Source organism: Sapajus apella, unplaced genomic scaffold, assembly GCF_009761245.1.
Source record: "Sapajus apella isolate SASKATOON/1434 unplaced genomic scaffold, GSC_monkey_1.0 scaffold1, whole genome shotgun sequence".
NCBI lineage: Eukaryota > Metazoa > Chordata > Mammalia > Primates > Cebidae > Sapajus > Sapajus apella.
In genome coordinates this window covers 4,398,005-4,420,204 of record NW_022436941.1, presented here as the reverse complement: position 1 = coordinate 4,420,204, position 22,200 = coordinate 4,398,005, and the positions used below count along the sequence as shown (strand labels likewise).

Below are 22,200 nucleotides of genomic sequence, written 5' to 3'. Positions count from 1 at the left end.
GCAAGGTATGGGGCAGGAGTGTCTTATGACCTACAATCAGAAAGGCTAGGAAAGATTAGAGTCCTGCCTTGGGCAGGTGAAGGGAAGTCAGAAGAAGGTGAGAGAGAGAAAAGCCTCCTTCTGAGGCCTACAGTGCCCCAACATTATAGCCAAATGCTGTAGCAAGGGCTATGGGAGTTATGAGCCTGGAACCATGGATGAAAAAATATATATATATGGAAAATATCATACCTCTTAATTAGTCTCTTTCTTTGCTTTGCTTCTCCAAACTATAAGAGCCAGAGTGACTGTTAAAATATAGAGTTGAGATCATGTCTCTCCTCTGTTCAAAACTCTCAATGGCTTCCCATGTCATACAAAGCCAACATCTTTACCATGGCCTGGAGGACGCTATGTGACCTAGATCCTTGTTTTCTGACCTTATCTCTCAGGAACTCTGCAACAGCCATACTGGCCTCCTTGCAGTCCTGAAATGTTTCAGGAGAATGCCTATTTCAGGGCCTTGGCACCTGCCTTTCCTTCTACCCCTGATGATCCTCCTCCAAATATGAGCATGATTTGCTCCTCCTCTTCTTTCAACTTTTCTACTTAAATGTCACTTTCTTAGGAAGCTTTTCCTTAGCTCTTTAAAAAAAAAATTAACACTGCTCCTCTCTCCTCTGCCCTGCCATCACTTCTCATCCTTCTTCTCCAGCTTATTTTATCTCCTTAGTACCCACACTTACTTATCATAGTTGACATTTTACATATTTGAATCTATTCTGAGATTTTGCTTTGTGTTCCTTGCAAATTCTCTTTCTGTACCCTGTTTTCAATAACTATATCCCTGTTCCCTGCCTTGGCCAGTGTCTCTAGCCCACATCTGAAATGTCAAGTTGCTGGATTTTAGAGACAGTCTTGGCCCATTCAATTTCTGCCCCTGCATTTCAGTTTTTGTTGATGGAAAAACTGAGCTGCAGGGGCAGGAAGAATTTTGTTCAAGGTCATATTGTATAGTAAGTACATTCATGAATTTATTCAACATATACTAGGTGCCAGGCATTTTACTAGGCACTGGACAGAGAGGAGTGAATAATATACAGTTCCTCTAGTCTTGAGGATGTCACAGTAAAAGTGAAGTATTTCTGTATACAGACAATTATAAGACTGGATACAAAAAATCAGTGATAGAGAGACGGTCAGGATGGTCAGAAGAGGGAACTGAACTACCGTGAAGAAGGCGAGAAAAGCACAGAGACAGAATCAGGACTGGAGTTTTGCGTCACTTAAATTTTGCAGCTTTTACAATCATTCATTCATTCAACCTAAGTGTATTGGATGTCTACCATGTTTAAACTATTGTGCCTCCCTTTGAAGACGCAAGTTATCTGATACCTTACAAAAGCTCTTTGGTAAGATATTTGGTATCTTAAAGACTGAATAAGGTCATGAGCTTCTAAGGTTGGCCAGCAAATTTCTGTCCTCAAGTCCCTGACCAGTTAAGCCAACCAATTTCAAAGCAATGGAAATTTGTTTCACAGTTTCTTCTTTCTCCCTCAGGGGACCCAGCAAGTAAGATTACTGTTGTGCAAACTGGCTGTGATTTGGAGCTACAAGATTAAAGGCTCATGTGGTCAAGACTGGCACACATTTCAGAAAGCCCCAATGTCCTTGGAATGGATAAGTCACATTTATTCTTACACAAGTCAATCAGCCAACCAGCCCCAGGTAGAGGTAGCAGGTGGTGGAGGCTTTAATCTTTCAGGACACAACTTTACCCTTTCATGGTTACTTAATCAGATTAAGTCCTGCTTAAAGATATATTCTGGAAGAAATTGATGGTCAGAGTGGACTGAGGATACAGGGTCCAGGATCCACCCTAGCAGGGGGTTTGTATGTCACATCTCGTCTCCAGCTACTTTGGTAACGGAGGCAGAGGCAAAATACCATAAACTCTGCAGGTCATTGATCTCTCCTTTGTGGGCCTGTGCAGGGTCCCTGGAAGACCGCTTTTTGTTTTCCTATAAGGAGGGAGTGGTGATACAGTGGAGTGGCTTTTAAACATGCATCCAACACATGTAAGAGCATTTGCATCTCATTTTCCTCTCCACTCCTCCCTCTGTATTTCAAGGAAATGCTACCTACAGGCTTAGTAAGGTGGGGATTAAGAATTAATCATCGGATTTAGCAATTTGGTCATAGGTGACCTTGACAACAGGAGTTTCAGTGAAGTGGTGGGGGCAAAAACTGATTGGAATGGGCTCAAGAGATTACAGGCAACTCTTTTGAGGAGCATCAGTGGAGAGAGACTTGGAATATAGCTGGAGGAAGATAGGGGATTAAGAGTGATTTTTTTTTTTTTTTTTTTTTTTTTTTAAGATGGAAGAAATTACAGTGTACTTGTGTTGGCTGGAATGGCGCAGTAGAGACAAAAGCTGATGGTGCAGAAAGGAAGGGGGATATTGCTAGAGAGATGGCCTTGAACAAGAAAGGGGACAGGAACTTTTAGTGATATACTAGAGCTGGCTGTTCAACACAGCTATTGTTAAAGTACATAAATTTACAATCACATAAATTATATATAAAAATAAATAAATATTTATTTATTTGAGCTGGGTCTCACTCTGTGGCCCAGGCTGGAGTGCATGGCATGATCATAGTTCACTACAGCCTTGAACTCCTGGATTTAATAGATCCTCCAGCCTTAGCCTCTCAAGTAGCTAGGACTACACGTGTGCACCACCACACCTGGCTAATTTTTTATTTTTTGTAGAGATGGGGTTTCACTATGTTGCCCACACTGGTCTCAAACTCTTGGTCTCAAGTGATCCTTCTGTCTTGGCCTCCCAAAGTGCTGAGGTTACAGGCATGAACCATAGAAGCCTGGCCAAAAAAGTAACAAACATTGAAAACTCATCCTTTCCTACTACATTTTCCCATTACCAATGTTCCTGGTTCTTTATGGCTCTTGTATATGGGTGGTGGAAATACTATATAATGGTGTGATTCTGTGCTTCCCTCCCCAACTCCCACTCCTCCTAAACTTCATGTCGCTAAATCCCCAACTTGTGTTTAGTGACATCAACTTGGCATCTTTAAACATGGTAGGAGTATTTACAGCACAGGAATCAGCAACCTTTGGAAATCAGGGCCTTTAGTTTACATTTTAAAAGGGAGCTGTTTGTTACACATTTTTCAGCTCGCCTCAGGATTCAGTGGACAAATGGAGACACTGGTGCTAAACCAAAGTGCTGACAGTTCATCCACAGGAACAAGAGGGAAGGCAGGGCATTTGGACCGGCGGGTAGAGAGGTGGCAGAGCAAAATGACCTACTTACTAAGTGAAAATGGAAGTAAGGTAATGACTGGAGTATAAGACTGGCAACAAAGATGTCAGAGATGTGAGGTTAAAACAGTGTGGGAGAGTAAGTGGATTAGAAAAATTTAGTACTTTATTTTTCTTTTTTTCTTCTTCTTCCTTTTTTTTTTTTTGAGATGGTGTCTCGCTCTGTTGCCCAGGCTGGAGTACAGTGGCGCGATCTTGGCTCACTGTAGTCTCCACCTCTCAGGTTCAAGCAATTGAACCTCCCGAGTAGCTGGGATTACAGGTGCCCGCCACGATGCCCGGCTAATTTTTTTCTTTTTCTTTTTTTTTTTTGAGACAGTCTCACTTTGTTGCCAGGCGCCAGGCTGGAGTGCAGTGGCACGATCTCGGCTCACTGCAATCACTGCCTCCCGGGTTCAAGCCATTCTCCTGCCTCAGCCTCCTGAGTAGCTGGGACTACAGGCACACGCCACCATGCCCAGCTAATTTTTGTATTTTTAGTAGAGGCGGGGTTTCGCCATGTTGGCCAGGCTGGTCTCAAACTCCGGACCTCAGGTGATCCGCCCGTCTCAGCCCCCCAAAGTGCTGGGATTACAGGCATGAGTCATCGTGCCCGGGCAGAAATTCAGTTCTTTCAAATTGTATTTGTCTGTCACCATTCAAGGCTCCTTAGGGTTAGTGGTTATGAATTTAAACGATGCCCGTCACAGTGGGCGTGTATTTCCTCCAGCCCCTTCCGGCGGCTTGGGTAGAGGCAGTCAAAGGAGAGCTAGATTTTCACAAGGCTAGGGCTTTGGCAGACCAGTGTGACTGTGTATGGCACGGGCATATGGCAAAATCGTAAAAGTCATCACCTCAGAGACATTCCATAACCACCCTCGCTAAAATCATGTCCGCGTCCTTGTCCCTTTAACCGATTATTGTGTTTATTTTCCCAGCTTGTTGATTGGTTGTGAAATCAGCGGCTCATCAGCAGGGCCGGTGTTTCCCCCCCGCGGAATCCACAGCGCTGGCGCATTTGGAGGCCTCAGAACTGTGCTGAATAACTCTCTGAATACACGGATTAACGTGCTCGTTCGCCCAACATCTGTGCGTCGCGGTGAAGAAGAATACTCGGCAACGCTTCTCGTATCCTCTAGTTCCTCACTCCGTGGTGTTTCACCTTAGCGAGCAAAGGAACTTCCCTGCAGGGCGGGATGCGCCAAACCGCGGTTTTATTCCCGAGGCAATCTTTACTGTACCCGAGGCCCAACCCCAAGCCTCAGAGGCAGCTGCCCGGTGGCGCGAGTAATGCTGACCTTTGTCACACCAGACTTTCCTTATTAATACTTTTTTCCAGTGCTCCAACCACGACTTATTCTGTGACTCCAAGCAGTGATGCCACGAAAGCACAAGCCCAAGTTCCAGGTTTCACGGGGTGGGGCATGGTGCCTCCAGGGCAGAGAAGCTTCTCTCGGAAGGCGCGGCCGCGGGAGGGCAACTGGGCGGCTCTGGCGCCGCCAGCGGGGAGACCGTGGGGCCCTGGGTGGTCCGGGCGCGCTCCCGCGCTTCCAGCGTTTTGCCCCGCCCCCGCCCCGGCATTGGCGGAAGGGGCGTGGGCGTGGCCGACTGCGCGTTTCTTCGAGTGGCCAATAAAGTTTGGAAAGTTTGAAAGGCCGAGGAAAAGGCTACGCCCCTGTGGCTGTCCGAGTGTGGGCGCCTAGGGGCCTCGGCGGAGCCCGAGGCAGCCCTGCGCTCGCGGAGGCGTGGCCGGCGCGCGGGGCCCGGGGCGCGCGGGGATGGGGGTCACGGTGGACGTGCACCAGGTGTACAAGTACCCCTTCGAGCAGGTGGTCGCCAGCTTTCTCCGAAAGGTACCGCCCAGCTTCCACCCTCCGGATCTCCGCGCTGCCTCAGCTCTTTGCCGCCCTCCCCTCTCCTCCGTCCTAGCGGAAGCTCGCAAGCGCGTCTCTCCTTTCAGCCGCGGGCTTTGCTTCAGGGATGTGTGGGTCCAGGGGGATTTCCTCGAAGACTCCCCTTACAGGGAGCCGGAAAAGGCGCCGTGCTAGGCATCACGTTCACATCTGCCCCAGCTGAAAGGAGTGGCTTTCAGAAAGAGCCCCGTGGGGTTGCAGATGACCGACCTGTGGAGCTTTCCGGTTCATCACTAACCCCTTGAAGGCAGTGATGGCGAGGGGAGGCCGTTGGGCTCTCCTCCTGGTTTACTCAGCATGTTCGTTCTGCTGCCTCTCCACTTTCCCTTATTAAACAGCTGTGGGACTTGGTGCAGTTTGCTTACTCTCTCTCTGCTTTAGTCTGGTAAACTGTAAAATAGGGAAAATAGTATTACCGACTCATAGTGTTGTTGGGAGGATCCAAATGAGGTAATTCATGTAAAGCGCTTATCACAGCTGTCACCTAAATGAAGAAACTGAGGCAAAATCAATATAAGAAGAGAGTTTATTTGAGCCAAATTTGAGGACTGCATCCTGGGAGTGAAGGTGCTCTAAGTACACATTCTGATGAGTAGAAGTCAAAAGTGGGGTTTTAAAGGAAAATAAACGGTTCCTAAGTTGTTTACCAATAATTTATATTAAAATAACGTAAACTATTGATTGGCTGTACATTGCTCTTTGTATCACAAATTCGGAGAACTTGAAGATAATGGATAAGGCAGCTGGTTAGGAACAAAATGCCTTTAACTAGTTGCTCCCAGGAATGGGTTGGGTGAGGAGGGGATCACTAAAGTCCTATACTCTTGACTTTCTGGGCTTGATAGATTTTGCATATTTCACAGGGGCTCACACAGTCTGCCCTGAGCTATTTTTCTTTTTCTCACTGCTACTGATGTTTAGTTAGGGCCCTAAAATGTTATGTTGTTTGTATTACTACAACTGATTTCAGTACAAATAATGAGCTCTTCCTCAATATTGAGTGGCCCTGAATCCTAAAGACTGTTTCTAGGATTGTGGTTCATGATAATAGGAAAATGAGAAGCGGCTTTGAAAAATCAAAAGCGCCCAGGTCTGGGAGGTAGGACTCCTGTACTCTGCTCTGGTTCTGTCCATGGTTAGTTCTCTGGGTGACCTTGGCCAAGGGTCTTTTCTCTAGGTCTTAGTTTTCACGTCTAAGATGAAAGGGTTGTACCAGAATATGTTTTAAGGTCTCCTCATCTTTCACATTCTTAAGATTTGCAACAATTGCAATTTGTCTTGGTTAGCAGCCACTGGACATTGAACTCCATATGCCACCTGGAAGCCAAACTAAGGGGGATGCTGGGAAGATGAAGGTTATTTGTTCAATGATGAGGCATAGCCTCCATTAGAGGAGGTGACACGGTGGCCCTGGTCACAGAGGAGTGAGGAGGACATTGGTTAACATTTGTTAACCATTTGTTGCTATAGGGGTCTTTTTAGAAGGAATGTCAGGTTGCTGATATGTTCATTGATTTTCAGTATAGCTAGACTAGTGCCTAACACCTACTACTAGGTATTTAATACAAACCTGATCAATGAATAAATGAATGAAAGAATGATTTAGCAATCTGTTGTAGTCTTTGTCTTAGGCTAGGCTTCTGAGCCCAAAAAGTAACAGCTGACACCCAATTTTTTTTTTTTTTTTTGGGTTAGAACTGGCACTTGAGTGTGGGTACTCTTATACCACGGCTCCTTTGTAAAATCTTTTTGGATTGTCATCATCAAGAGTCGATCCATCTCCACCTTATCAGAACTTGCAGGGCACTTTACCTAGGCCTTGCTGACCTACTGCAGTGACCGATGATGACTTCTGTATGTGTTGTGTTCCCCTGTTAGAGTCTAAGGTTTTTAAAGGTGAGACTCACTCCTTCAGAAACACATAACACAATGCCAGGCTCTCATTTACGGAGGTCTCAGCACATTGTCAGCTTTTGGTAAATGCTTTTCTTTCATTGAACAGATACTTACCTTCTGTGTGCCAAGCTTTGTGCTAGGTGCTAGAAAAATGTAGGAGGGCACCACAGACCCTGTTCTCATGGAGCCGATGGTGTGTAGTGGGTGAGATTAACGTAAATAAATGATGAGCAAATGAACATAAAATTCAAATGGATGATGTGTATTTACAAAAGGAAAATACATAGTGCTTGAATATAGCAGGGAGGCCTGCTGAAGTCAGAGAGGGTGATCTTTAGGAAAGGGTTCCCTGAAGAAGTGGCACTTGTGAAATGATGGCTGAAGCACGAATAGGAGTTTCCTAGGAAGGCTGGATGTGTGGTGTGTGGTGTGGTGTGGTGTGTGTGTATGTGCGCTCATCTGTACCTTCCATACTTTGTCATGTTTACTGCTCCCAGCAGCCTCAGGAAGTAGTTATGATTAATTTCCATTTTATAGTATGGAGAAACTGAGGACCAGAGAAGTCCAAGTGCCGTCCTCAAGTTCCCATAGCTAGCAGTTAGGAGAGCCAAGATTTTAACACATGGATCCAAAACCCACACCGTTAGCCACCAGGCTGTGCTGCATTGCATATAATAGGCACTCGGATGATTATTGAGGGAATACAGTGTTTCAGAATCAACTTTGCTGGCCAGGCACAGTGGCTCATGCCTGTAATTCCAGCACTTTGGGTGGCCAAGGACTGGTGGATCACTTGAGGTCAGGCATTCGAGACCAGCCTGGCCAACATGGTAAAACACCATCTCTACCAAAAATACAAAAATTAGCCAGGTGTGGTGTCCTATGCCTGTAATCCCAGCTACTCAGGAGGCTAAGATGAAAATCTCCTGAACCCAGGAGGTGGAGGTTGCAGTCAGCTGAGATAGATCATGCCATTGCACTCCAGCCTGGGTGACAGAGCAAGACTTTGTCTCAAAATCAAAACAAAACAAAAAAGCCCAAAAAACTTTGCTGCGCTCAATCTGTTTCCTTTTGTTCACAGTCTTCTCCCAGGGTTTGCTCAGTGAGTGGACCTATTGTTCCTGATATAAAGGTATAATTTGGACGTGTGTTAGGGTAAGAACATAGAAGGTTTAAGTTATCTATTGGTATGTAATAAACCACTCCAAAACTTCGTGACTTAAACCAAGGACAGGCTTTTAATTTTCATGATGCCGTGACAAGTGGTTGGTTTTTGTGTGCTGTGTGGTATAGCTGAGGTCACTTATGTAGCCGTAGTCAGTTAGAACCTGTTATAATTCTTATAAAATATTTAGCAAAGTACCTGGTACATAGTGAAAAGGAAGTTAAGAAGGACATTTTGGAAGGCAGAACTGGGAAAATGAGAGACAAACATTTGGAGACTAAATGTCTGCTGGTGGGATAATGTTAACATCATCCATGTCACTGTACTTCCTTTCTTTCTATTCATTCATAAAGGAATCCTTCAGAGATTCCTTGGAAGGAGCTATGTGACTATTTATAAGATGTCAATAAATCCATCCGCTGGGTGAATTTTCACCTTATGTTTTTCAGAGACATGAACTGGAAGTCAGTAGACCTGGATCCTGATCGTTGTGCTTTCACTGTTAGGTTGGATGGTCATGGGAAACAGTTTTCACCATCCTATACTGTGTCCTTGTGCAAATTAGAAAAGACACCTTTTAGGGGTCCACTCTGTAAGCTCATAGTTCATAGGGCTAGTGGAAAGCAAATGAGACCATTTATGCAAATTAGAAAAGTGTACTCCTTCCTCTAGGTGGATGCAGTCCTGTGCCCACGGGCCCACATGACCTGGAGCCCATGTACAGTGAGCAACATCACAACTGTGTAAGCCCTAGCGTCTCATCTGTGAAATGGTAATGCCACCTACCCCACCTACCTTCCAGGGTTGTTGTGAGGATATCAAATATGTTAACAGTTTGAAAAGTATAAGCTTTTTTATAAGCCTAAGGTAGTAAGAATTATCTTTTTGGCAAAATATGCTTTTATTTTTCTTTCAGTCTTTATAAATTTTTTTTTTTCAAAGGAAAGCACTTGGCAGAAGGGACAATGATATGAAGATCTCTGGGAAGCGTTTAATCTGATTTTGCACAATGGTATGTTTGAAGCTGCTTTAGCACTGAGGAAGTTCTATTTTAAATCAAATCTACTGATCTACGGCTTTGGTTATGTTAGGACTTGCCTTCCAAGTTATAATATATTACTGTTTTTAAAACCTGAAGAATGTTTGCTCTTCTTACATCTGCCTGTTGAATACCACAGGCAAAATATTAGCTGCATGCTTTCTAAGCTAAGTGACAGCGTGAAAACAAACAATATGATATTCTTTGTTCATGAAATATAGTATTTCTCAATAAACTCTTCATGGAGGAATGTTATGAAACCCAAAATGGTTTATTCGTTGGATGCTGAACTGTATGTACTTTCCAAGAGCTATAGCGTCAGTGCACTTGACAGTATATTTTGGTTTCTTTCTTCATGCGAATCTTAGCTTTCTAGCTCTCATCACTTACCACTGTTTCCTTCCTTTTACTTACAGTTATCTATAAAGAGAACAGAAAGTTGCATAGATGAATGTAGCAGTGTAGAAAATAGGTCGTCTCTGGAAGCTAACTTAGACCTTTTTAATGGGCTTGCCTTTCATGAGCTGGATTCAGAGAATTTCTTAAATTTCATCTGCCTGAAATTTAAAGTCATTAAAAAGGATCCAGAGGGCCATTGTATTGTCTGGCTCTTCTTGTTTATATCTAAATGAGGCCAGAGAAGTAAAGATTTTTCTTACCCTCAGAAGGTTGATTTTCTTTTTATGCTGTGGTCAAGAGAGTCATAGTGAATAGAGTATCACCTTCATGGGTGGTGATTTTTGTCATTCGTTCCTGATGTATCCCAAGTACCCAAAGAGATCCTGGAACATAGTAGGTACTCAGCAAATCCTTGTTGAATGGTTGAATGAAATAACTTTTGTGGATTAGCCACGTGTAATTTTAGATTGAAGTCAGTATAGGATTCAGAAACATGTCCTTACTTTGGGTACTGTAATAAAATAGATGTATTAAAATATTAATAATTTCTTTGCTTCAACAGAATGACCCTGGGTGTTATTTATTCTGGCTGGGAGCCTGGTGTGCTGAACAAAATGGTTTGAATGTTTACTCTTAAGCTCATAAAGGGGATTTATGAATGGCTATTTCCATTTAGAGTAGAAAGTTGATTGGGTAATTAATAATGTTTCCATTTCTGATCTTATCTTTTCTCCCTTGCAAATCTGACACTTACATATCTGATATGTTCCATATGTGGAACATATCTCCTTGCAAAGCTCCAGAAATATTTGGGGGTGAACCTGCATTTCTAAGAAAAATGATTTGATAAACCATAGGCCTAGTTTAACATAATGATTATTTATCTTTTGTCTTGTGCTGCACTAGTCTTTCTTCACTTTTATCTTCCTGTCCTCAGTTCTCCTAGAAGATTAGTCACGATGTAAAGGAGAATGGTGCAGATGTGCAGAACGTGGGCTCTGATATCGGATGGGGTGGGGAAGACAGGGATGGAGCACTGTTAGCTAGCCCTGTGAGCTTGGTTTATAGGTCAGTTCATTTTTCTATGCCTCAATTTCCTCATCTGCAAAATGAGAATAATAATCACTATCTTCTGGAGTTGGAGAAATTAAATTGGATAATGCATACAGTTGCATATAATATAACTAGCTTAATTTCAGCACACAGTAGGCTCTTTTAAAGTACTTGTTGAATAATGGTAACAACAACAATGATAATTTGTTGCATTTATTTCATGAGCCTAAGAATAAAAAGCTGAAAGAAGTGGCCTTCAGAAATCTTTACTAACTTGAAGTAATAAAGGGGAAAGCGAGCATGAGTAAAGGTACACATTTGAATTATGAATATTTTCTAAATGCCATTTGGAAATAATTGTAGAGTATACTTAGAAACTCATCTAGTGGAGATTGTGGCTTAATCAGTTAAGATAGAAGATACTGACCGTGCATGGTGGCTCATGTCTATAATCCCAGCACTTTAGAAGGCCAAGCTGGGTCGATCACTTGAGCCTAGGAGTTCGAGATCAGCCTGGGCAACATGGCAAAAAACCCCCCATCTCTACCAAAAAAAGAAAAAAATAAAAACAAAAAACAAAACCCAAGCTGCACTCACACACACACACCCCTTCCAAAATTAGTTGGCCATCACTGCGCTCTAGTCAGGGTGACAAAGCGAGACCCAGTCTCAAAAAAAAAAAAAAGAAAAATTTTTTTTTCACTGTCTAAGTACATGGACCTGTCTTAAGGGAGTTCACTGTCAAGGGGGACAGAGGAGGCTATATTAATTTTTATGATAAAGGCTTTTTCAGGGGCTTTCGGCAGACATTACCTTATAGTATGGGGCAAGATTCATATTTTAATGCTAAATCCATGAAAGCATTTAGAAACTGTTGCCTTTTTCAAAACAAGTAAATGCACTCTCACTTCTCTGGTATACCCCTTTCCCTAATGCTAGTGTGGAGTGAAGTGTCAGGGAGGACTTGTATCTTATACAAATTCTGAACTGGTGAAACATGAGTTTGTAAGATTTTTATTAGTCTAGGAAAATCAGAGATATCGTCTTCTAATATTTTTAAAATCACAGTTTAAGAATTTTTGGATTGCAGTTAGATGCCAGCAATACATTTAATGCCACACCACAGTAAATTGCAAGATAAAAACTGAAGTCTCGAAATTTTTTAAGCTTTCAAAAGTGTTGATTTGTTTGTAAGTAGCAAAACCAGCTACATTTATTTTCTACTTGCACAGTGCTAGGTATTATACTGTAATTAAATTGTTTCCTTTAATTTCTGTAACAACTCTTTGAGGTATGTATTTATTCTCCTTTTACAGATGAGGAAACTAGGGCAGATTAAAGTGATTGGTCCGAGCCTTTCACAGGTGGGCTTCCAATTCAGATCTCTTGGACTGTAAAATTCACTGTTTTCCAACATTTTGTCTTTAATTTTGTTTTTTATTTCTTAGCTTTTCATTTAGAAATAATTTGACTTACTAAACATTTCAAACACAACATTGCAATAACAAAGAATTCCCAAATACCTTTTTTCCAGCTTCCCCAAATCACAGTATACTTTTTAAAACCAGCAAATTAACAGTGACACAATGCTATTAACTAACCTATAGACCCTATTCAGGTTTTGCCAATTGTCCCCTAATGTCCTTTTTCCAGTCTAGGATCCAGTTCAGGATCCCACATTGCATTTAGCTGCCAGTCTCCTGCAGTGTAGGACGGTTCCTCAGTCTTTCCTTTCCTTTCTGGACCATAATGATTTTGAAGAGTGCTGGGCAGCTATTTGTCGTATATCTTTAGCTGCACTGGGTTTATGCATACATGTCATGTTCTGTTAAGAGGATTTTCCTTTGTATTACAATGATAAACTGTCTTTTCAAAAAACTTCACTATGCTGTTGCTGATTATTGGGCGATTTTTGAAAGAAAGAGGCTAATGTGCTGTTGTTTGGCTTTTGTTTGGAATCATAGCTTGTCCTGGGCAGAAGGACCTTGGAAGATCACCTGGTGGTTCATCACCCTGGACTCACAGATGGCAGCGTCGTAGGCTGCTTGTCTTGGCTCATCGATCGTTGTTCTTTCTGTTTCATCATCCTATTGGCCTTAAAGACCAATGAACAGCCATTCAAAATACCTTTCAATTTAAGTATATTTTGTCCTTGATCATTGAAGTTTTGATTAATTTATAACTCATTTAATCTTGATATAAAATCAACTTTGCCTTTCTTCTGCAATAGACTCTGGTTTGGAGCTCATAAAAGGAATTTGGCATAGTTCATGGTGATTTCTTTCTGCTGCCAAGCACCAAATTTCTTTTCAGCAGCCCCATCTCTTTGCATGTACATGTTTGTCAGCAGCCTAGATAACAGATTTCCTTAATGCTTATAAAATGGATATGTTAATATACCAGACTTACTGTAGGTCTTCTTTGCCTTCTTTGCAGGACTATTCAGATAGATCTTTCACTTACCTGCTTCCTTGTACTCTCTTGGCTAACGGACAGTGACTCCTTTGGATGTCATTGACTCTTTCTAAGAGGGGGAGGAAATGTTATTAAAAAAACAGGCATTGTCTTCTGAGCTTTTTGGAAAATTGATGTTTTAGTAACTCTTTTAAGAGTAGGCTTTCTGAAAGCTTATGGGTTTTTTTCCCTCAGCAAATATGAATGCTAAATGTTGTATCTTCATGAATCTTCTCCCACAAACATATTGAATATTATTTCTGTAATTAGAGGGACTCAGTTTCTTGGCCTCTCACTTTTTATATGTATGTGTTTGTTTTAATGCATATTCCCCCCCAATATTATGCAGTTCTTGGCTTATCTTTTAATATGTAAAAAATAAATGAAAGCAAGAAGATACAACAGCTTTAGGAGAGTCTAAATCTTATCTTTGTTAGAATGTTACATATATATGATTATACAGTGGTATTTGCAATAGTTTCATGTCTTGGGAAAGGAAAAGGAGTTAGTTTACACATTCTGTGAAGAAAGTGAAAATTATAAGGAAATGCAAAATCAAGTCAAATATACCTTTAAAAATCCCTTAAATCATCCATAAAGTAGTATAGCATACATGGTATATGTATGCAGCCTGTGGGATCATTCTTATGCACACTGCAGTTTGTGATCACCTGAGCCAGTATTGAGAAGGATAAGGGCTTTTGGCAGATATGTGGATCTTCAGATCACATTGCTTTCATGAGAGTCTCTAGTATGAAATGGGGATTGAAGAATCCAGGTGTGACCTGCTCATCTACAGGCTTTACACTATTATAGGAAAAATATTCTGTATATTAATACTTGATAGGATTCCATGCTTTGAGAAGGAATGAATGAGATCATGTGCATGACAGTTTCTCTAGGATAGCACCCTGCATGAACACAGTAGCTGCTCTGTAAGTCTTTGATGGGTGTGATCCTGATTTAGCTTGATCAATTCTGCAGTCATACTGGATTGTGTTTGAAAAGGTCTTTAGAATAACCTGGCCACCTGCCTCCTGTCTTCCCAGGTTAGTGTTTCTGGTGTTGACCTTTTCTGAGAAGCCTTCCCTCTTTCAACCCTTTCTCATTGGAGTTTTGGTAAATTTTCATGAATTAAAACATGAATATTCAAGTTACCACAAGGTGGCATCAGATAATTTCAAGTAACGCCAGGTAGGGGGAGCCTCAGTTCAATAATTCTTTAAAGAGGTTGAAATATGTACCTTTCATAGTATGATAGTTAGCTATTGCAAATAAACCCCTACTTTCTTCTACTATTCTTGTATGGAAACTTGAAACTCATAGCTGTTCAAATCCAAAAGTTGTGTAAGTGTGAAGTATTTGAGTTTATAATCTTTAAGAATTTCTCTGATAACTTAGTGAAGTAGTCAGAACTTGAAAAATTTTATCACCTCGTCTCCCTGGTGATTACATTTTCAACTCTTATAATTCAATTTAGTCATCTCCCTACAACTGACATGAATTTATAATGTTCAGTCAATATATATTTATGGATATGTAATGAACAAGCTAGAACTGTAGTAAAGGAGATAAGCCCATTTTACTTCAGTGTACAAGTTGCAATATACACATATATAGTCACAGTTCAGAGGACCTGTGTGAGTCTCAAATATCTCCCTTGCTTTAGCGGGTACTGTGTAAGTGAAAGTCTACTTTGCTGAGGAGCAGAGTGTCTATACCTAACCCTCTGTCATGGGCATGTAACTTGGAAGGGCTAAACTGCAAAATCAATGTAGTTTCAAGCATCTTTTTTTTTTCTTTTTTTCTTTTTTTTAGACGGAGTTGCACTCTGTCACCCAGGCTGCAGTGCAATGGCACAATCTTGGCTCATTGCAACCTCTGCCTCCCAGGTTCAAGCAATTTTGCTGCCTCAGCCTCTTGAGTAGCTGGGACTACAGGTGTGCACCACCATACCTGGCTAATTTTTGTATTTTTAATAGAAACAGGGTTTCACCATGTTGGGCAGGGTGGTCTTGAACTCCTAACCTCAAGTTGCCTCCCAAAGTGCTGGGATTACAGGTGTGAGCCACTGTGCCCAGCTAAGCATTTTTTCCCCTAGGGCTAAAAATTAATGAATGAAGATATAAATAAATAGATTTTGAAAAACCAAGTTTTTCATCAGTTATCAAGATTGCAGTTTCCAGGATGGAAATGTGAATGACAGAGTTTATCAACATGGAACGTGAAGAGAGATAGTGAGGTTGTCAAAAGCAGAGCCACTGCTCTCTTTGCAGATTGGTTTCTGACTGAAGGCAGGCTCATTTTCCAAATTGATCCGTAAGGTCATTGAGGTTTACATTCCAAATTTTTTTATTTATTCAGAAAATATTGACTTAGTACTTTCTATGTGCCAGACATGTATAATATAGGAGTAACTGAAATGGACAGTATTCCTGCCCTCAGAGCCTGTGTTCTAATCTACTGTCTTTTTGGGTCATCGATATCTTTAAGAACGTGTTAAAATGATGAACCTCTTTCCCTGTAAAATCCGTTAGTAAATCACACACACACACACACACACACACACACACACACACAGACATACACACACACAAAGCTGCTGTGGATGGAGACCTAGGGTTCAGAAAACTTAAAGCTCAAGTTTGCCAAATGAGGGGCCTTTTTTCTTCCTTCCCTCAGCCTGCCAGCTGCTCTTGCCTTCTGCTCAGCGCTTTGTGATGTCATGGATGACTTCCCACTAATTTTCAGATTTGATCACATGATAAATAGGTAAACCTCAGGAAAAAAGAATCCAAGGGGGCTTGGTGGGCTCGGGTCAGCAGCTACCTTGTCTTGTGGCTTTTAGGAGGTCACTTCTGCTTGCAGTGTCTCTCTTTTCACATCTGAATAATGGAAAGGAATGTATTAGATTAACTATTAGGTGATTTGGTGGTAGGTTAGGTGGGCAGGCTTTGTAGGCTGGCAGAAAGAATCTGGGGGTAAATTAGGTTATTTATTAGCTGGACAATTCGAGCAAATTGCTTAATTTATCTAAGCCTTATTTTTCATATAGGAAGTGGAAAAATAAGACATAGCTTATAGAGCTAATGTATATAAACTGAACTAACGTATAAAAAGTATGTAAATTGCCTAGGACAAAAGTGGTAGCTATTATCAACCACCTTGTCACAGCCAAATTGTCTTTCAGGGGAATTAATTCAACATGTTAAATATTTATTGAGCATTTCCTATGTGCCTAGCATAGCATACTTCTATGATTATCCTACTGTGATGCTAACCCAGCCTGCGGGCAATGATATTAGATAATGGTGAAGAGGTCCACTCTGTATTAATACAAACAGGCCTGGTTTAATTTCCTGGCTCCACAAGGAGCCAGCTGGGTGACGCTAAGCAATCCGGTCTTCATTCAGTTTCCATATCTGAAAGATGGGGATGATGATATCACATAAATCAGTTACAACGGAGAGAGAGGCTGCTGGATTTAGACAAGATTGTGCCAGGAAAGCATTTAGTACAGTGCCTAGCACAAAGAACACTCTTATGTTAGGCTGGTTCAATATTAATAGTATTATTATTTATTGATTAGCTTAACCTCATCCCCCCTCTCTATTCAGGGCTATGTTGGATCTAAAGAAGGTTTTTCCCAGATTTCATGTAAGTCAAGATGATGATAAGCATCTCACTTACGTAGGAGAAATACAAAATTAAGATCCATGATTTAAAACTGGGCTTTGTTTAGAAGTTTCTTGGAAAGCATTTACTACTCCTGCAAACAGTGGTGGTTACTACTAAATAATTCACTTTGGTAGAAGATTAATGGTAATTCTTTTTTATATGTTTTTGTTTAGTACCCGAACCCCATGGATAAAAATGTCATCTCTGTAAAAATCATGGAGGAAAAAAGAGGTAAGTTCTCTATACAGCTTTTTTGGTGATGATCATGATAGTGGTTTTTGTGAAAATGTGTGTATGTGTGTGTGTGACCTCTTAGGTTTTTTAAAAAAATTGATCACCTGTGGTTCCTTGCATTATTAGTTTTTAAACAGGTATATTTCTGTACTTGAGGTGACTTAGGTGTGGCAGGTAAAGCACCAGCATTTATGATAATAAAAGTCCGCCAATGCTTTTTGTCACTTTCTAAACTAATAATGACAGTACTGAGCTATATATAATTGTAACCACTAACATTTTTGAGCACTTAATATGTGCCAGGTCCTCTTTTATTAACTCATTTAATCCTCAGAACAATGTGTGGGATAGGTATTAGACTACTCATTTAAGGAATGGAGAAACTGAAATACAGAGAAGTTAAGTGACTTGCTCAAGGTCACATAGCTGTGGCCTATTATCATATCATCTTGTAGATGGCAAAATGCATATGATTAAATATGAGATGTCACCGTAAAGTGATTGCTTATGGAATCAACTACTTGGCAGTGTAGGTTAGCATTGACTAGAGCAGGAGTTGACAAGCCATGGCTCCTGCTGCCTGTTTCAGTAAATAAAGTTTTATTGGAACATAGTCACATTTGTTTACATGTCATCTATGGCTGCTTCCTCACTACAACAGCAGAGTTGATCAGTTCCCACAGAGACTTTATTGCTCACAAAACTTAAATTATTTACCATTCTGATTCTTTACAGAAAATGTTTACTGATTCCTGGTCTAGAGCGTAGGAATCTTTTCTGTTCTGTGTTATCCCCATCTCCAGCAAAAAACATTATCAATGTCACTGTTTAAATTTGAGAACTGGGCAATGCAGGAAACTGTGACAATGCACATAATCAATGTACAAAGCTTTGGAGACACTGAGGCCTAAGTATGGGATGCCTTCTTAGGAATCATGAGATGCTACTGTTTATCATGTGACTCTGAAGCCCTCTCTGTGCTTGGTAAACGTAACTGCCTTTTGCTTGCGTATGCATTTTTTGTACTTCTATAACTATACAGGTATATTAAAAATGTTTTCTCATGTACGTGCACTGTGGGAGAAACTTGTTATTTGTCATCAGAGAAATTGGATTTCAATACTATCTTGGTGACCTTTTTGGAGCCTCAGTTTCTTCATCTGTCAAATGGGAAAACAATCTTGTTTTTAGGTTATGAAGATCAAATGAGAGAACACTGTGCATGTTCTAAATTGAAATGTTAATTTTGATTTCTATCATTGTCAGGGGCATCTTTGCCTTTGGGAGTGGCTAATCCATTTTGAGTATGTGGGTGAGATGGCCAAAGAGAGGGCCAATGGGCAGAGGAGTTTGCACCCTGTCAGCAGCTTCTGGGCAGTCAGGGTTTTTGCATCAAGGGTTGGGGCTACTATAGCCAGAGCTTTGAGAAAACCTGTAGCAGCATGGCTAAGTCAGTGATTTACAAAGCAGAAGACTGCACTTCAGAGTTTATTCTTTCCTCTGCCTTTGCCTTTCTTTTTCCTAAATCACATTGTGATTTTTACATCACTGGTTTAATTCTAGAAACTTCACCCCAGAACAAAATGATTGCAGTCATAGTGTTACAGTAGGTAGCTAAGTCAGGTATGAGCAGGACAGAGAGGGCTTACACACACACACACTCACACACAGTGTTGGGTGACCATCAGGTGATGGTCATGTGGTTGTTAACTGTCTCTGTAAAGTAATAATTGGTCACAGCTGGCACCAGGCAGCGGCACATTCCTAATAGAAAACATCTGAAACTGATGAGCAGGACAGAAGAGGGCTTGCACACACACAGTGTTGGGTGACCATCAGGTGATGGTCAAGAGGTTTTTTAACTATCAGTCTAAATAATAATTGGTCACAGCTGGCACCAGGCAAAGGCACGCTCCTAATAGATAGAAAACACCTGAAACTGATGATCAGCAGCTTCCTGATAAGAGCTCAGGATTTGGGAGAAGTGATGCAAGACCCCGGATGTATGCCAGCGTATAAAAGCCCAAATCAAAAGGTCAGACCACACATTTGCCTTTCAGGTTGCCCACTTGGCCCTCTTCTAAGTGTACTTTCCTTCCTTTCATTCCTATCCTAAAGTAACAGGAATAGCCTTTTCCTGTTTAGGTGAGTTTACTAAAAAGAGCAGGAATAGCCATTTTCTATTCATTTTAATAAACTTTCACTCCTGCTCTAAAAACTTGTCTTGGTTTTATGCCCTTCTGCCTTATGCCCCTCAGTTGAATTCCTTCTTCTGAGGAGGCCAGAATTGAGGTTGCTGCAGACCTGTGTAGATTTGCTGCCAGTAACAATAGGAAGTCTACCTCCTTTTGAGAGATGAATATGGCCAATATAATTAATTATAGGTCTAAATTTTGTAGACAGAAATCTGTGCTTGAAAGTTTGGTACAGAAGGTAGCAGCATTAGATTCTTTCCCTTTTTGCTGAAACATTGAATTGAGCAGGTCATCGTCATTGGAGTACTGACATGGATGGTCCAGAGCAGTGAATGGCTGTGATTCTTTCATTTTGATGTTGGAGGGCGTGTTCTGAATTGCTATTGTACCCTTATTCCTTCATCACAGATAAGGAGTATCTGATTTGGCCCAGAAAAGTGTCAGGGAAACTGAATTTTGAGTTAAACATTTTCTGTAGGAATTCTGCAAATAGAAAATTGAGATTGACTTTAAAAGATTTATTGACACTAAGAATACATTTTCCTTAATTTTTTGTGTGGAAAAAATTTTCTTTTTTAGATGAATCAACAGGGATCATCTACAGAAAGAGGATTGCAATCTGTCAGAATGTGGTTCCAGAAATATTAAGGAAGGTAAGTTCATTTGAAAATTTAATCCCAGTTGTAACATTAACTTTTTTTCATTTTTTAAAATTATACTTTAAATTATACATGTGCAGGTCGTGCAGGATTATTACATAGGTATACACATGCCATGGTGGTTTGTGAGTAATTTTTAATAATCATGGAAAGGAACAGCATTTTCTGATGTAAAGGAGCACTAGAAACTTCCTACTTCTCTTACTTCATAGCCTCCTGAGAAAGAAAGCTGTTTCTTATCCAACCTCAGTTTTAGCAGAAGTCACTGGAGATACTTGTCTCTGTCTCACTGCTTATGAAGGACTCTTAATGGACAGAGATGTTGTGCAGTTATTTTAAAGATACTTTGGGCATTTTACATGAAGTGACTATCTAATCTGTTCATAGTGAGAAATGACTCAGGTGAGAATAATCAGAAATGGGACGATTGTAAATATTTAGTCTCATCTTTAGTAAGGAAGAGAAAAACTTCCGTTTCTAATTCACTATCAGAGATAACAGTTGTTTCCCAGAGTATAGTGTTCTCCATGCCCTCTGTGAGTCTTTATGTGTATAATATTAATGATGAAATCTTTATGATAGCAAATTGTTTTCTCTCTTTGAAGTCCTTAAGCACTCTGGTGATTCTTTATTGGAAAAAGGTGAGTGGAAATTTTTAATCGCATTGCTTGAACCATAGAGGGATTTTCAGTGGGAGTCCTTTTAGAGCTATGAGGAAGTCAGAGGAAAGCATCTGGATATGCACTTTCAAACAGGCCTCAGAGGGTAGTTTCAACCCGAGAGAGATTCTGTGTATGATGTTGTGATATTCCATTCTCAGGCTGCTAATAAAGACATACCCGAGACTGCGTAAGTGATAAATAAAAAGAGCTTTAATGGACTCACAGTTCCACATGGCTGGGGAGGCCTCACAATCATGGTGGAAGGTGGAGGAGGAGTAAAGGCACCTCTTAGATGGCAGCAGGCAAGAGAGCATATGCAGGGAAATGGCCCTTTATAAAACCATCAGATCTCATGAGACTTATTCACTATCATGAGAACAGCACGGAGAAAACCCACCCGCATGATTCAGTTACCTCCCACTGAGTCTCTCCCATGAGATGGGATTATGGGAGCTACAATTCAAGATGAGATTTGGGTGGGGACACAGCCAAACCATATCAGATGTGGAACCCAGCTTGGCTCCTACTGATTAGCTTGCAAATTAAATTGTTGTGCGGTATGTGGAACAAATGGCAGCTTCCATCACTTCCTTATCATGGATTAAAAGACTGTCACATTCTTCAGTGTAATAAAGCTGATATGACAATGAAAATGAACTTTCTTTTATTTTCCAGATGGTAAAACTTGTTGCACTGTAGCAGCAAATTATTACTGGCTTTTTCCAGAGTGTGTACCCTGCCTTTGCACTATATACTCACTCTGAATCTATTATTTAAAAAGGCATTCAACTTTGTCTTGTGTCTCAATTCTTAAATAATTTAAGGACACCTCTGACTTGTACAATTCTGCCTTTGTTTGACTTGTACAAACCTGCCAAGGTTTCCATGTCTTCACCTAGGAAACCATACATTTCTAGGTATTGGACAGAGTTTAAAATGAAGAAAATATTTTACCTGATACTGTCCTGCATGTGAGCCTGTAAGTGGGCTCTATTAGAATCCGTCAATTTATGAAGGCCATAAACAGCCTTAGAGGAGACACAAAGGAGGCTGATAATTTGCTTAGTGTTCAGCAGTTAGGGAAATTAGGCCAGGGACTGTATAGCCTTCATAAATCCTGGGCTATTTGCATGTCCTCACCAACACTTAGTAAGGTCATAGTATATTTGATTATCAAAAACGTACAGCCACTGGTGAGCCATCATCCATATATCAGGATTACTTGTCCTTTTGGTTGTCCAAGACTGAGAGTAACTCTGGATGCAGTCCTTTTGTAGCCTGCTCTTCCTAAATTGAGAAAGCCATTCTCTTTCTGTTGGACAGGTGAGCATTTTGAAAGTACCTAATATCCAATTAGAAGAGGAGTCATGGCTCAATCATCAGGAAAGAAACATGGCTATACGGAGTCACTGCCTTACATGGACACAGTATGCATCCATGAAGGAAGAGTCTGTCTTCCGGGAAAGTATGGAAAACCCAAATTGGTAAGACGTGTGTGTGTGTGTGTGTGTGTGTGTGTGTGTGTGTGTGTGTGTGTGTGTGTGTGTGT

General features: G+C 41.0%; 1 protein-coding gene across 11 annotated transcripts in view; it reads left to right on the top strand.

Annotated features, from left to right (window-relative positions):
* The first annotated feature begins 4,963 nt into the window (after window positions 1-4,963).
* PRELID2 (PRELI domain containing 2) overlaps window positions 4,964-22,200 on the top strand; it is a 299,465-nt gene continuing 282,228 nt past the window's right edge. For 6 of the 11 annotated variants that reach the window (XR_004258376.1, XM_032243857.1, XM_032243759.1 and 3 more), the window contains exons 1-5: window positions 4,964-5,157; window positions 17,075-17,132; window positions 19,910-19,983; window positions 20,595-20,630; window positions 21,975-22,135. Coding sequence is in view for 10 of the 11 variants with exons in the window: in XM_032243857.1 (XP_032099748.1) it covers window positions 5,083-5,157; window positions 17,075-17,132; window positions 19,910-19,983; window positions 20,595-20,630; window positions 21,975-22,135 (404 nt within the window). In the remaining variant the exon portion in view is untranslated. Of the gene's footprint in view, window positions 5,158-8,106; window positions 9,291-9,318; window positions 9,587-15,337; window positions 15,996-17,074; window positions 17,133-19,909; window positions 19,984-20,594; window positions 20,631-21,974; window positions 22,136-22,200 lie in introns of those variants that run through there. The other 5 variants (XM_032244086.1, XM_032244016.1, XM_032244195.1 and 2 more) reach the window with 4 other exon arrangements.